Genomic DNA, 13,686 nt, shown 5'->3' with positions numbered 1-13,686 from the left:
AACAAACCTTTTGGGCAATCATCTTGGCTACCACATCTCGAGCATGTACATCAATGGTACAGATGGTCATGATTTTCTGCCTGTCACCCTTTGAGAGATGTCCAATGAGCATGGTGATGAGGGTATTCAGCTGGGTCACCTGCTTCTTGTAATACTCTTTCATGGCATTCTCATAGCCTTCCTCTAAACGGGAAAAGGCAATGCCAACCTCTGTGGTCCACCAAATCTGGGTGCTGGTCAGTGCAACCTTGGAAAGTTTAAAGAAGAAAACCTCAGCATCTTTTGCACGGTCAGCAAGAACAAACCATTTTCTGAGCCACGAGAGGTCATGTACAAAGTGCTTCCTCCTAAAACAAAGTTTGTGTATCTGTGGCATCTTCTGGTTCTGTTGTGGTGGCTGGCAGGTGAGTATACCCAGATGAGACCATGTGGTTGATGGACTCTGGGGAAGTCAGGGCTTGGGGACCCTGACACCACCAAATATACTCAAAGATTTTTCAGAAGTTTTTCCTGATTCCAGTCCCTGTAATCAATCCCTGTCCAATGTGATTGAGATAATCAGTTCATGCCAGTACAATGGGCAAATGTTCGTAAGACATGACAAACATCCTACTGAAATTAACCATGAGGAAAGTAGAAATATAAATTGGAATTACCCCAATGAAAAAAGAAGCCTCAAAGAACACTCCTGCCACTGGATTATGGTCTCAAAAGATCAAGCAGTCCAGGCATAAAATAAGAAGCTGAGATTTAAACATTGCTAATGCCAACAACTCCCCACCCCCCTTGCCACCTGTGTCAGGTAATCTATGAGAAGCCATAAAAAATGTGAGTAAGTAGCACACAATGCAGAGTTATTGCTGCTTAAATGTCAAGGAATAGAAAAGGGAGGTTAACAAATACTGCCGTGTGAAATAAATCATCAGGAGAGTTTAGTTATTTATAAATGAAGATACCTAAGAAGGCCAGAGCTATAGAGCTATGCAAATGTGTCCAAAGCTGAAATATTTCCCATATTTCAGTAAAAACTGAAATATTTCCCATATTTCCCATATTTCAGTAAAAACTTGGGGGGGGTACTGCCCCTGCCCCAATTTTCCCTGTTTCCATAATCTAAATCAAAGTTGGCTTTCCAGATTGGAAAAAAACAACCTAGGCTCACCATATATTTCAAAAAGAAGAAAATGAAAAGTCATTCTTCAAAGCTTCTAATAAAATAAAACAAAACAAAAACCCTCCAAGCTGTGAAACCATCTGATAATCTTTACGCACCGGCAACCGAATGCTCACAGCACTGATCTGTTTCAAGATCTATTAAAATGCAGCCAATATTTATTAGGAAAAGAACTGTGAAGCTTTGCTAAAACTTTACTTCTAGGTTTCTTCACCCAACGTGCCGATGCTCTAAGACAGGGGTAGTCAACCTGCGGTCCTTCAGATGTTCATGGACTACAATTCCCATGAGCCCCTGCCAGCAAACGCTGGCAAGAGCTCATGGGAATTGTAGTCCATGAACATTTGGAAGACCACAGGTTGACTACCCCTGCTCTAAGATATACAACTGAGGAGTTACCCCCACAGCAAGGCTAAAGAATGTCTACCATGAATCCAAAGTACTAAAATTCTGTTCAGATAACAGAAGTTACATTTTCCAGAAGCTTCTTAAGGGTGCTGCATTTATTGTATATATTACAATGGAACAATCTTGGCTTTCCCCCTCTGATATTTGTGTGTTTTGGGTAAGTCTCATGGGGAGGCGGCCTTGATCATTCATTTTGATCATTCATTCATAAGGTTGAGCGGTCCTGAAACCAGTTGCTTTCACATTTGTATCACCTTCCTAATAAATGGATGTTGTTTAGAACACACCCATCTCTGCTGTGTGAACCTACAAGCAGAATTAGGGTTAGCAATTCCCCCTTGCAGCAGGGACATGACTGCTTTCTTAGGTATTTAAAAGGTCACTTGGAGGAAAGCAGGGAACAGTTCCTGTTGGCAGCAGAGGATGGGACCTGCAGTAATGTATTTAAACTACACGTAAAACAATACCAACTAGATAGCAGTGGGAAGAGCAGTGGAATAGGCTATGTAAGGTACTAGTGGACTCCCCCTCACTGGTGGTCTTCAAACAACAGCTGGGCTGATACTTATCATGGACACTTTAGACTGAATACTAAAATTGAGGGGTACAATCTATTCAGAAGGGACAGACAAGAAAAGAAGGGAGGAGGTGTAACAATATATGTTAGGAATCTTTATACTTGTGAAGAAATACAGGTACCAGAGCATGAAAGTTCAGTTGAGTGTATTTGGGTAAATATAAAAGGAGTAGGAAATGAGAGTGGCATTATTGTGGGTGTCTGCTATAGACCACCAAGCCAGTCAGAGGACTTGAATTAGATACTCCTAGACAAAATTACACACTTTTCAAAAAAAAGGGGAAACAGTGGTCATGGGTGACTTTAATTACCCAGATATCTGTTGTAAGACCAACTCTGCTAAAAATGCAAACTCCGTTAAATTCTTAACTTGTCTTGCCAACAGCTTCATTTCCCAGAAAGTAGAGAGGGGAACCAGGGGCTCTGCTATTTTAGACTTGATTCTCATCAACAGGGAAGAACTGGTAGATGAGGTGGAAGTAGTGGGCACACTTGGTAGCAGTGACCATGTGCTTTTGGAATTTTCAATTGTGGGAAACAGAAAACCTTTACATATAGGACTTCAGGAAAGCTGATTTTCACAGACTTAAAGGTATGTTGCGTAGACTCCCGTGGTCAGAAAGACTTAAAGAGATGGGAGTCCAATAGGGCTGGGAGTTTCTTAAAAGTGAAATACTGAAGGATCAATCACAAGCAATTCCCTTGAGAAGAAAAGATGGAAGGAGCCTAAGGAAGCCAAGTTGGCTCCATAAGCAGCTGTCAAAAGATTTGAGGAATAAAAAAAAAGTCACTTAGGAAATGGAAGGAAGGCCTTATTACCAAGGATGAGTATAAACAAATAACCAACAATTGTAGGGGGAGAGTTAGAAAAGCTAAAGCTCAATATGAGCTTTATATGAGCTTTAGCTAGCAAGAAATGCTAAACATAACAAAAAAGGCTTCTTTAGTTATATTTCAAGCAGGAAAAAGAATAGGGACACCATAGGACCACTACGAGGACGAAAAAGTGAAATTATAACAGATGATGTGGAGAGGGCTGAACTGCTTAACTCCTATTTCTCCTCGGTCTTCTCTTGTGAGGGAAATCATGATCAAAGTGGCAAAAACGTAACACAACACGGGGGATGGGAATAGTGGCCTAGGATCACTGTTGGAGCAGTCCAGAAACACCTAGTTTCTTTAAATGAAACAAAGTCTTCTGGGCCAGATGAACTGCATCCAAGGGTACTAAAAGAACTTGCAGATGTAACCTCTGAACCTCTGTCCATTATTTTTGGCACTTCTTGGAGAACAGGTGAGGTGCCAGACGATTGGAGGCGGGCAAATGTTGTCCCCATCTTCAAGAAAGGGAAAAAGGAGGATCCGAGTAATTATCGACCTGTCAGCTTGACTGGCAAAATTTTGGCAAAATTTTGGAAGAAATAATCAAACGCTCGGTCCTTGAGCAGCTGGAACTGAAAGCTGTGATTTCTAAGACTCAGCACAGGTTTTGCAAGAACAAGTCATGTCAGACCAACCTTATCTCTTTTTTTGAGAAAGTGACTACCTTGCTGGATCAGGGGAATGCTGTGGGCATAGTTTATCTGGATTTTAGTAATGCTTTTGATAAGGTTCCACATGATATTCTTGTTCACAAGTTGGTAAAATGTGGTATGGATCCTAATTCTGTCAGGTGGATCAATAACTGGTTGACAATCGTACCCAGAGGGTACAGGTTAATGGTTCAGCATCTTCTTGGAAAAGAATGACAAGTGGAGTACCCCAAGGATCTGTCCTGGGGCCTGTGTTGTTCAACATATTTCTAAATGATTTGGATGTGGGATTAGAGGGAATACTTATTATATTTGCAGATGATACTAAACTGGGAAGGGTAGCAAACTCAACTGAAGACAGCAACAGAATACAGGATAATCTTGATAGGCTCGAGAAGTGGGCTAAACTGAATAAAATGAAGTTCAATAGGGACAAATGTAAAGTTCTGCATTTAGGTAGGAAAAACCAAATACACCAATATAAGATGGTGAAGAGTAGTCTTGGCAGTAGCATGTGCGAAAAGGATCTAGGAGTCTTAGTAGACCATACATTGAACATGAGTCAGCAGTGTGACTCAGTGGCTAAAAAGGCGAATGGGATTTTGGGCTGTATCAAACGGAGTATCGTGTCCAGATCACGGGAGGTGATGGTACCGCTTTACTCTGCTCTGGTTCAGCCTCACTTGGAGTACTGTGTTCAGTTTTGGGCACCGCAATTGAAGAGGGATGCTGACAAATTGGAACGTGTCCAGAGGAGGGCAACACAGATGGTGAGGGGTTTGGAGATCAAAACATATGAAGAAAGGTTGGGGAAGCTTGGTCTGTTTAGCCTAGAGAGGAGACAACTGAGAGGGGATCTAATAACCATCTTCAAGTATTTAAAAGGGTGCCATGTGGAGGATGGAGCAGAATTGTTCTCTCTTGCCCCAGAGGGACAGACCAGAATGAATGGGATGAAATTAATTCAAAATAAATTCCATCTAAACATCCAGAAGAAGTTCCTGATAGAGTGGTTTCTCAGTGGAACAGCCTTCCTCGGGAGGTGGTGGGTTCTCCATCTTTGGAAATTTTTTAACAGAAGCTAGATAGCCATCTGATGGAGAGGCTGATTCTGTAAAGGCAAAGGGGTGGCAGGTTACAGTAGATTGGGATGTGAGTGTCCTGCATATTGCAGGAGATTGGACTAGATGATCCATGAGGTCCCTTCCAACTCTATTACTCTATGATTCTATGATTCTATCTTGCACTGAGCAGGAACTAGATGGCCTGTATGGTCCCTTTAGACTCTTATGAGTCTATGATTACACAATTCTATCCAGGTCTGAAAAGTCTGGGAAATTTGGGGATGGAGTCTGGGGAGGACAGGGACTTCAGTGGGATACAATGTAAAATCACTGACAGTAACAGCCACAAGAAGCTATGACACACAATCACCACCTCTTAGAAAGAAGACTCATACAAACAGAGAATGACAGCTGCTCATTGTTCACTTGAAGACTAGCCAAGTGTAAGAGATGGCAGCTGCTCAGGACAAGAGGATAATCAGGATTTCCTCCCAGTATGACCACCATCCCACCCCCATACACAGTAGATCATCGAAGAAGAAATAGGATGCTATTTCAAGAGATACCTGTGCAGGGTAGTCGAAAAGCCACTGTTCCCTTGCCTTTTCCTCATAAGCCTGCACTGCCTCTGTCATTTCATGCCTCACAGTAGCCCTCATATGGTCCAGCACAGAATTCAACCAGCTCTCCACCTGCAGGAGAAAAAGAATCCAGACATTTAGAAGAAGAGCTGTTTTTTATACCCCGCTTTTCACTACCCAAAGAAGTCCCAAAATGGTTTACAAACACGTTTCCCCTTCCCTCCCCACAACAGACACCCTGTGAGGTAGGTGGTGCTGAGACAACTCTAAGAGAACTGCTCTGCAAGAACAACTCTAAGAAAACCGAGACTAAGCCAAGATCACCCAGCTGGCTGCATGTAGAGGAATGGGGAATTAAACCCAGTTCTCCAGATTAGATTCTGCCACTCTTTAACTACTATCCCACGCTGGCTCGTTACTATTTCCAGTGTTCTCCCTGGACCTGTGTCCTGCTGCCTCTATAAAAATACAATAGAATTTTGCTGCCTATAGCTACTAAGACTATGGCCATTTACAAACCGCCTTTGTATTCTGCTTGAGGAAATGGTTGCTAATGGATTTTTTCTGTCATTTTAGACAGACCCATTTTAGTAACTGGCTGCTAGCGGGATTTATTTACTTGTTCATACAAGCTTGCTTGCATTGGTTTGGCAAAGCTTGGCTGAGCTGCTTTTGAGGGAAATTTCTTATCTCCATTTTATACCTTTACATTGTGCTTCTGAGTTCACTGTGGTGTGCTGTTTAAAATGTCCATAGTGTTTCCTACAGTGCCACTTTTTTCCCCATTCTTTTTTGTCATGCAATTTTCCTGTGATTTATTTTTTACATTTTAAGTCAAACACTATAGCACTTAACCAAGAGCACTTTAATGCTATAGCAGCACCACTGAGATGCCTTGACTCCACTGGGCTCAGTGCTATAGCGTTCAACTTGGAAAGTTTTGAAAAAAGTCCGAAAAAGACCACAAGGCAAATTTGGGGGGGGGGGGAGCAGCACTGTTTGAAATTACCACAGCGCTTTTGAGATGGCTCATTAACATAAAATTCACGGCATGAAATCTCTGTCCCTGTATCACTTTACTCGAAATTGGGCGAACAACAAATAACATCCAGTTTAGAACTGGAAGGTGAAAATCTTGATTATCTAGACAGTAGCTAATGAGATTTGTCCAATTGGGGATGACCCTTACTTGCTGCCAGAGAAGTAACTGTCTAACATAACCTTGGGGAAAGATGGCTGTTAAGAAGTGATTGTGGGGTTTAGACTGCAATCCCATACATGTGTATTCAGAGGTATACATAGGACTATATCCTTATCTCTGTTTTCACTTTGTTCTATGGACTGAAGGGTGTATTCAAATATTTAAGGGTATCTTTAGACTATCTTCAGTGCAAAAAGGTACAATCCAATAAAAATGCATCAGTCACTCAGAAGCCAACAGATGTTTGACTATGAAGGACACAAACATGGCTTAATGTCATGCTCTTTCTCCTCAGACCTTCCTGATCCCTTCTGGTCTGACACAAAGTGAAGCAAACCCTTGGACAATACTTCATTGGTCTTAAAGGTGACCCTGGACTCAAACTTTGTTCTGCTGCTTCAAACCAACACAACTACCCACTTGAATCCAATATGCCTTGATATTCAAATGAGAGCACCTGGGCAAACAGGAGCATGTTCCCACCCCTCAGAATTCTGAACCAGGATTAAGCAGAGGTCTAGAATCCCAGTCTGTGGCTGGGATAAGGGCTCCAGTAGCTTGAGTGCCTGAACTCAGATGCAACAGAAAACTAGAGCCCTTAGAGACCTACCAAACTTCCAACCTTTTGACTGAACTATGCATGTGATAGGAAGAGGTAAAGAGATGAGGCAAACACATAAGTATGCCATTGAGCTATCTTAATTCCTGTCGTGGAAAAGCCTTTTCATCTTCTTCTAACCCCAACTATTGCACAAGACTACATACGTATGGGGAATAGCACGCTTTTGTTGGCTTTCACGTGACATCATTGTGCAGTCACTTCTAGGTCTTTCCCAGCTTTGATGTGTAATTTCCAAATCCTACATTGGTACGATCTTCCAAGGAAGACTGTGCTCAAAGCAGGTTTGGGATTCATGGGGATGGGAAGGCACAGATCTGGGTACTTCCTTGCCTTTATCCATCCCCATGATCTCCCTCTTTCCCCCCTGTACACTCCCATTCCAATCTCCTCCCACCATCAGACTTTTTTCTGTTCTTATGCCCTGACCTGGCTAGTCCAGGCACACCCAGTCCCATCAGATCTCAGAAGCTAAGCAGAGTCACCCTGGGTTAGTATTTGGATGGGAGACCTCCAAGGAAATTAGGGTTGTGATGCAGAGCCAGGAAAGGGCAAACCACTTCTGAACTTCTGTGGCCTGGCTGCCAGACAATCCTACAATCGCAGGATCTCCTGACTACTCTACACACATGCCATACAATAAATGGATAAAATAAAGCCAGTTGTTACTGTTGGCAGTATCTATATTGCTATAGCAGAAAACCTTCTTAGGGGTGGGGACAGCAGGCACGATGGGAAAGCGTGGAGACAATCTCTGTGCAGAGGCCACTTTACTGATTCAAATATAGTGACAGCAAAAGGGGAATCATTAACACATGGAAGAAACCTAAGAAAGATGGAACTTTTAATTTATTTGCTTTAAACTTGTGGTCATGCAGTATGGCATATCAGAGCCAGATGTTCTGTTACTAGCATCCATCACTTGCTTCTATCACCTTTTTATCCTCGTCCATATGAAACACTCCCATGAAGTAAAGGTTTTTTTTAAAAAACATCGCTGTAGTTCTCATTTGCTGACATTATCTTACCTGACCACTGCAGTCACATGGTTCGCTGAAACTAACATACTCGTCCTCTTTGCTATACATCCCTAAGGTCAGCTTGGTTGGATGTTGATCAGGATCCAACTGGAATTTCATTTTGGCCATATTGTCAAAGAGTTTTGCAAGATGGCGCTGGACCTGCAAAAAATAATTAGGTCTGAGCAACAGGAAGTAAATACAACTTTCCCAGGCTGGTTTTTGAAGGAAGGGTTCCCAGCGATGCCATAGGAGAATGCCAGCACCAGCAGAGCTGTACCATAGGACCAGAGTGAAAGCCAAAGACAGCTTATATTTCATGTCCATTATTTTCAGTTTAGAGAACTAAATTCTCTGAAATGGCTGGGAGCCATAATTGGAATTCAGCAGCTTACAGAAGCAGTGCACTGCAGTCCTGAGAAAAGCTCCTTTTATATACAAAACATCCTTCCTTCCATTTGACAAACTGTATATAAAACATTCTCATTCCCCACCAACAGATCCCCTAAAGCCTTCAATAGCACTTAAATCATTGCAAGTTCAATACTGGCCCCACTGATAAAATTGTTATGCATTTAATCCTCCTCCTGGAATCAGCAAACTGAGCTCAGAGACAACAATGGAAAGGCCACAAGTTTATCTACATTTGATTCCACTTGACATTTATTTTGATTTTATTGCAGATCACTTTAAATAGGACTAACAGATACAGCTCAAAGAATTCCATCATACCAGGAAACCTTTCAAAGCAATATTTTTCTCTGTGTTCCTTGTGTCTTCCCCTGTGTGTCTGGCATTGATCAAATGTGAAGGTCTCTGAGCCCAATGGGTAACTAACAAACTTCTGTGCTGAAGGAAACCACACTTTCCCGGTGTAAACATGAATTATTACATAACACTCACATTAATCTACCAGCCACAAATCATGAGGATCCCCTAGAATCAGAACAGGAGTGGTTTATCAATAGAAGTACACAGCCTCCTATGGATAGGCACAAAAGTCTAGTTATATTTCACTCTGCTCCATCTTTTTCAGCAAGCACAGGGCACTTTTGACAGACATCAAGTGGTTTTGCTGAAAAGATACATCCCAATAGGCAATACTTGTTGATACTTACAAAATCAAATTCCAACTCTCTCTTTATAGAGTTTGCAGAGGGGGTAGGTGAGAGAGGAGGGTTAGAGGAGGAAGAAGAGGAAACTGAGGAGAAAGAAGATGATGAGCTGGGTTTTTGTACCCTACTCTCATAACGGCTTACAATCACCTACCCCTCCTCTCCCCACAACAGACACCCTGTCAGACATGTGAAGCTGAGAGAGCTCTGAAAGAACTGTTACTAGGCCAAGGTCACCCACCTAGCTGCATATGGAGAAGACATGGAGAATCAAACCCAGTTCTCCAGATTAAAAGCTGCCATCCTGAACACAACACCAGGGTGGCCCTCCATACAGCATATACAGGGAGAGAATCACCTCGTGGAAGACCAGGAACACTTTGGGGACTCCAACCTACATGAACATCTCCGATTCCTCAATGAAATTAGGAAAACTTTCATCCGATTTCAAGAAATTTGACTCTAGACTCCCCCATCTCAAGTGGCAGACTGTGAAGATGTAAGCATGTTCACACTGGAAAGCAATCAGACCTAATCTAACTTGTTTGCTTTGGCAGCCCCCAATTGTAGTAGAAACAATGGACTGTATCACTGGAAATCCTAAAACCCATCAGCACATGTTTGATATTTTTAGCAATGCATGTATGGGCTTGGTTTAAAAAATATGTGGATAGAGGAAGAAAGGACAGACAGCAGTGGCAGAGGCAGCTGTCACCAGCTGTTCACAACAGTGGAATAAATTAAAGACCCAGGAAAAAAGCATCACTCGGGTTTGTCTGGCATGCAAAATGTCCAAGGATGCCCTTGAAAAAGTTACATGTGCCCCTCATGCATACGTAAATGGAACTTGCCTACTATTTTTGACTCCTAAATAGCCTATTTTAGAATCAGGATCTCTGCCAACAGAAGCTGGAAATGGAAGGGGGGAAATTGGAAGAACTGGGTTCCTTTTAAAAGGTCCCTTGATTTCTGAGGCACACCAAAATTAGTAATCAATTCCAATTCCAATCCAATCTCTGTAAATCCTTAGGGTTTTTCAAGCCAAAAGCTTCCCAGCAGTACTCCAGCAACACTAAACTGAATGAAGCTTAGGAAGGCACATCAGAAGCAGTGGGGTGGGGGAGAGGCTGCAATGAGAGCTATGGATCCTGCTAACCCAACCTGGACTAACCCCAATCAGTGTGAGGATTAGGAGAGCCTACAGATAGCCAGGAGATATCCAAACTGCTGTATCTTGGTGCCCAGCACTTAAAGGAAAAACTTAACCTGCAAGCATTCACCTATCCCTTCGGTGAAAATTATATGCTGACAAAGCTTAATAGAGCACCATGAAGACAGAAGCATGGGATGTACAGGCTGCCATCTAGTGGAGATTTATGGTGCATGCTGCAGCTGTGACAAAACAGTGGGAAAGAAACTGAGGTGACTTACCAACTGTGGGTTGGTGCCATTTGAAAGAATATCCAGTAAGTCAGCAGAGGAAATAAAGTAAAATCGAGGGAACGCCAGCCGCTTGGTGTCCAAGTACTCTGCCAAGGCTTTTTCACACATAGACAATCTGACAAAATCAAACACAGAACAGCATATATACAGACCACAGACAGAACCAGAAAATCTGAGAAAAACAAACATAATATACTTTCCAAGCATGACTCAGCTTTCCCTTACTGAACCACTCCTTTGGAACTTTTTGACAGCCATGGCAGCTTTTTGATAGCTGCTACAGTAGCTATCAAAATCAGTTTACAACTGGGAGAGGAAGGTTCATAGTGGATAAGAGACAGGACAAAGATCCAGGTCACCAGTTCAAAATTTGCCTCTGTCACGAACTCACTAGGTGGCCTTGGGCAATCAATCTGTCCTCTCTCAGTTTCATCGTCCATTTACAATCTAGAGATGATAGCACTGGCCTGCTTTTCAGGATTATTGCACTGAAGCACTTTGGATACTAAAAACACAACATGAAATCTAGGTATTATGATAATAATCTAAACAAAAGGTTATGACTTATGACAAAATGGAAATGTCTGAATGATAAAACCAACAAGTAAACAAAATCTATTTTTTTATTTATTTTACAATGAATTCACAATACAATACAGAGAATGCATTATAATTATGAACTTGTATGTTATAAGCTAGAGCAGAGCAGAGCTGGCCAAACTTAATATGTATGTTAAGAGCTAGAGCAGTAGGCCATGGATACCTAGAGAGCCACAGTTTGGCCAACTTTGTTGGCAGGGGCTCATGGTAATTGTAGTCCATGGACATCTGGAGAGCCGCAGTTTGGCCACCCCTAATTTAGAGCCTTATAGTGCAATACTGTGGAGAGTTATCTCAGTCTAAGCTCATTAAAATGAATCAGACGGGAAAACTCTGCATAGGACTATTAGAATAATGCATTTATAAAAGCAGAGAAATCAGATTATTAATAAGTCAGCTGCATGCTCAGATATAAACTTTTGACATTCTTTTATAGCACAATAAGTAAAGAAAGAATTATTTTCTCAATAACAGATTTCAGTCTTTGACCGAAATGACCACTGGTATTTTCCATACAATAGCTGAACTAGGTATTTTGATCTCAGGGCTTTTGGGACACATTAACAAATAATGCTGTAAATTCCCATTAAACCTTCTCCACAAGCACATGATTAAAGAAAAGTGTTGTTTCTACCATACAAAATAAGTCATTTGATGGAATCAGAGTAACATAAAAGCTCTCCTAAATGGCTACAAAGGAAAATCTGATAAGATAGCTTTCGAAGCTGTGGGAAATTTTAAATAGGCATTACCACTATGCTGCCCCCACAACAAAAAGCTCACCTAAATCTGCTTGTACAAAAGACATCATTTAGTCTAATCCTGAAATGGCATGAGCTGTAGGATCTCAGCTCTGTTGAAGCAATTGATGTAATAGGGCATTCACTTTGGATATGGGCATTTTCCACCATTCAGGAACAAAGTCACAACTAAACTCTGCTCTCCAGCATGTACATTCCCTAACCATTATTTGGTTTCATGCACATGTCATATTTTTACTAATACTTTTTAAATATTTGAAATGTATGCCAGCAATGTAGAACTGGATTCCCCAGTGCCACAGAGGGGCAGGGGGCACGGGAAGGAGGACCAGGGGAGAAGGACCCCGCAATGCCAGGCCTCACCACCATTTGCCCACCCACACCTGGCCGGCGCCCACCTGGGAACCGCCAGGGGAGTGGCCAGCTAGCCAGGGGTGGGGGAGCAAGCCCGGGCATTGGTGCCATTGGAAGGCAAGTGACTCAGGGAGGAGAGCAAGGGAGAGGGGGACCCCACAGTGCCAGACCTTGCTGCTGCCAGCCTGCCTGTGCTTGCCTGCAAGCCACAAACCAGGGCGGCTGCATGGGCCAGGAGATCAGCCAGCTGGCCAGGAGTGGGGGGCTGCATCCAGCTGGCTGGGAGCAGGGGATGCGGACAGCTGGCCAGGAGCAGGGGGGCAGGGGAATGAACCTGGGCATCGGCTCCACATGGGAGCGCCAGGCAACACTGAGACGCCAGCCCTCGCCATTGTCTGCCAGCTCGCACGTGGCCTGCATCTGCCTGCAAGCCACTGACTTGATCAGCTGTGTAGGCTGGAAGCCGGGAGGCAGGGGAGTGAGCCCGAGCATCTGTGCTGTGGGGGGACAGGTGACAAGAGGGGTAGGTGATGCAGGGAGAAAGACCTGGGGCAGCCAGCTGGTAGTCCGGATCAAGTGGGGAAGGGGGAACAGGCCCTGACATCAGTGCCAATGTGAGGAGGAGTGCCTGGGGGGAAAGGTGTCCTCACTATGACAGGTCTCACTGCCGCCTGCCCACCCACCCACCCACCCGCATGTGGCCTGCATCTGCCAGCAAGCCGTCGACTTGGGTGGCTGCACCGGCCAAGAGGGCAGCCAGCCGGTGGCCTGGACCACAGGGGTGGGGGAGCGCTGCAGGCTGGGCCAGGCAACACCGGGATGCAGCAGGGAGGTCTTAGGAGGATGACCCCACAATGCCAGTCCTCGCTATCACCTGCTCGTCCGCACATGGCCTGCGCCCACCTGCAAGCTGCACACTCAGGTGGCTGCACGGGCCAGGAGGGGAGACAGCTGGCGGGCAGGAGTTGGGGGAGTGAACCTGCTTCATGGCTGTGATGTGGGGGCCTGAGTGCAGCAGGGAGGAGGAACTGGGAGGGAGGGAGGGCCATGAGGAGAGCCTCAAGAGCGGGGCCGCTACCGCCTCCCACCTGGTCCTGCGCAGGGCCATGCCACCTCCCCATTGCCTCGGGAGCAGGGCTGGCTCCATACCGGAGGCACTGATGCCTCCCAGCCCAGTCCAGTCCCAAAAGAGGTACGAGGCCAAGACAGCTGGAGCCCTGTGTGCCACCTCCCCACCC

At 44.1% G+C, this 13,686-nt stretch overlaps 1 protein-coding gene across 2 annotated transcripts in view; it reads right to left on the bottom strand.

The window, feature by feature from the left end:
- The window catches only part of DNAH9 (dynein axonemal heavy chain 9), a 303,268-nt gene that overhangs the window by 244,762 nt on the left and 44,820 nt on the right, over window positions 1-13,686 (bottom strand). For both annotated transcript variants that reach the window (XM_077327460.1, XM_077327461.1), the window contains exons 22-25: window positions 10,722-10,848; window positions 8,185-8,337; window positions 5,322-5,447; window positions 8-247 (exon numbers count right to left, since the gene is read on the bottom strand). In XM_077327460.1, the coding sequence (XP_077183575.1) occupies window positions 8-247; window positions 5,322-5,447; window positions 8,185-8,337; window positions 10,722-10,848 (646 nt within the window). The remainder of the gene's footprint in view (window positions 1-7; window positions 248-5,321; window positions 5,448-8,184; window positions 8,338-10,721; window positions 10,849-13,686) is intronic.

The sequence above is a fragment of the Paroedura picta genome, chromosome 3, assembly GCF_049243985.1.
Source record: "Paroedura picta isolate Pp20150507F chromosome 3, Ppicta_v3.0, whole genome shotgun sequence".
Taxonomy (NCBI): Eukaryota; Metazoa; Chordata; class Lepidosauria; order Squamata; family Gekkonidae; genus Paroedura; species Paroedura picta.
The sequence above is the reverse complement of the archived record's forward strand: the minus strand, read 5'-3'. Positions and strand labels throughout refer to the sequence as shown.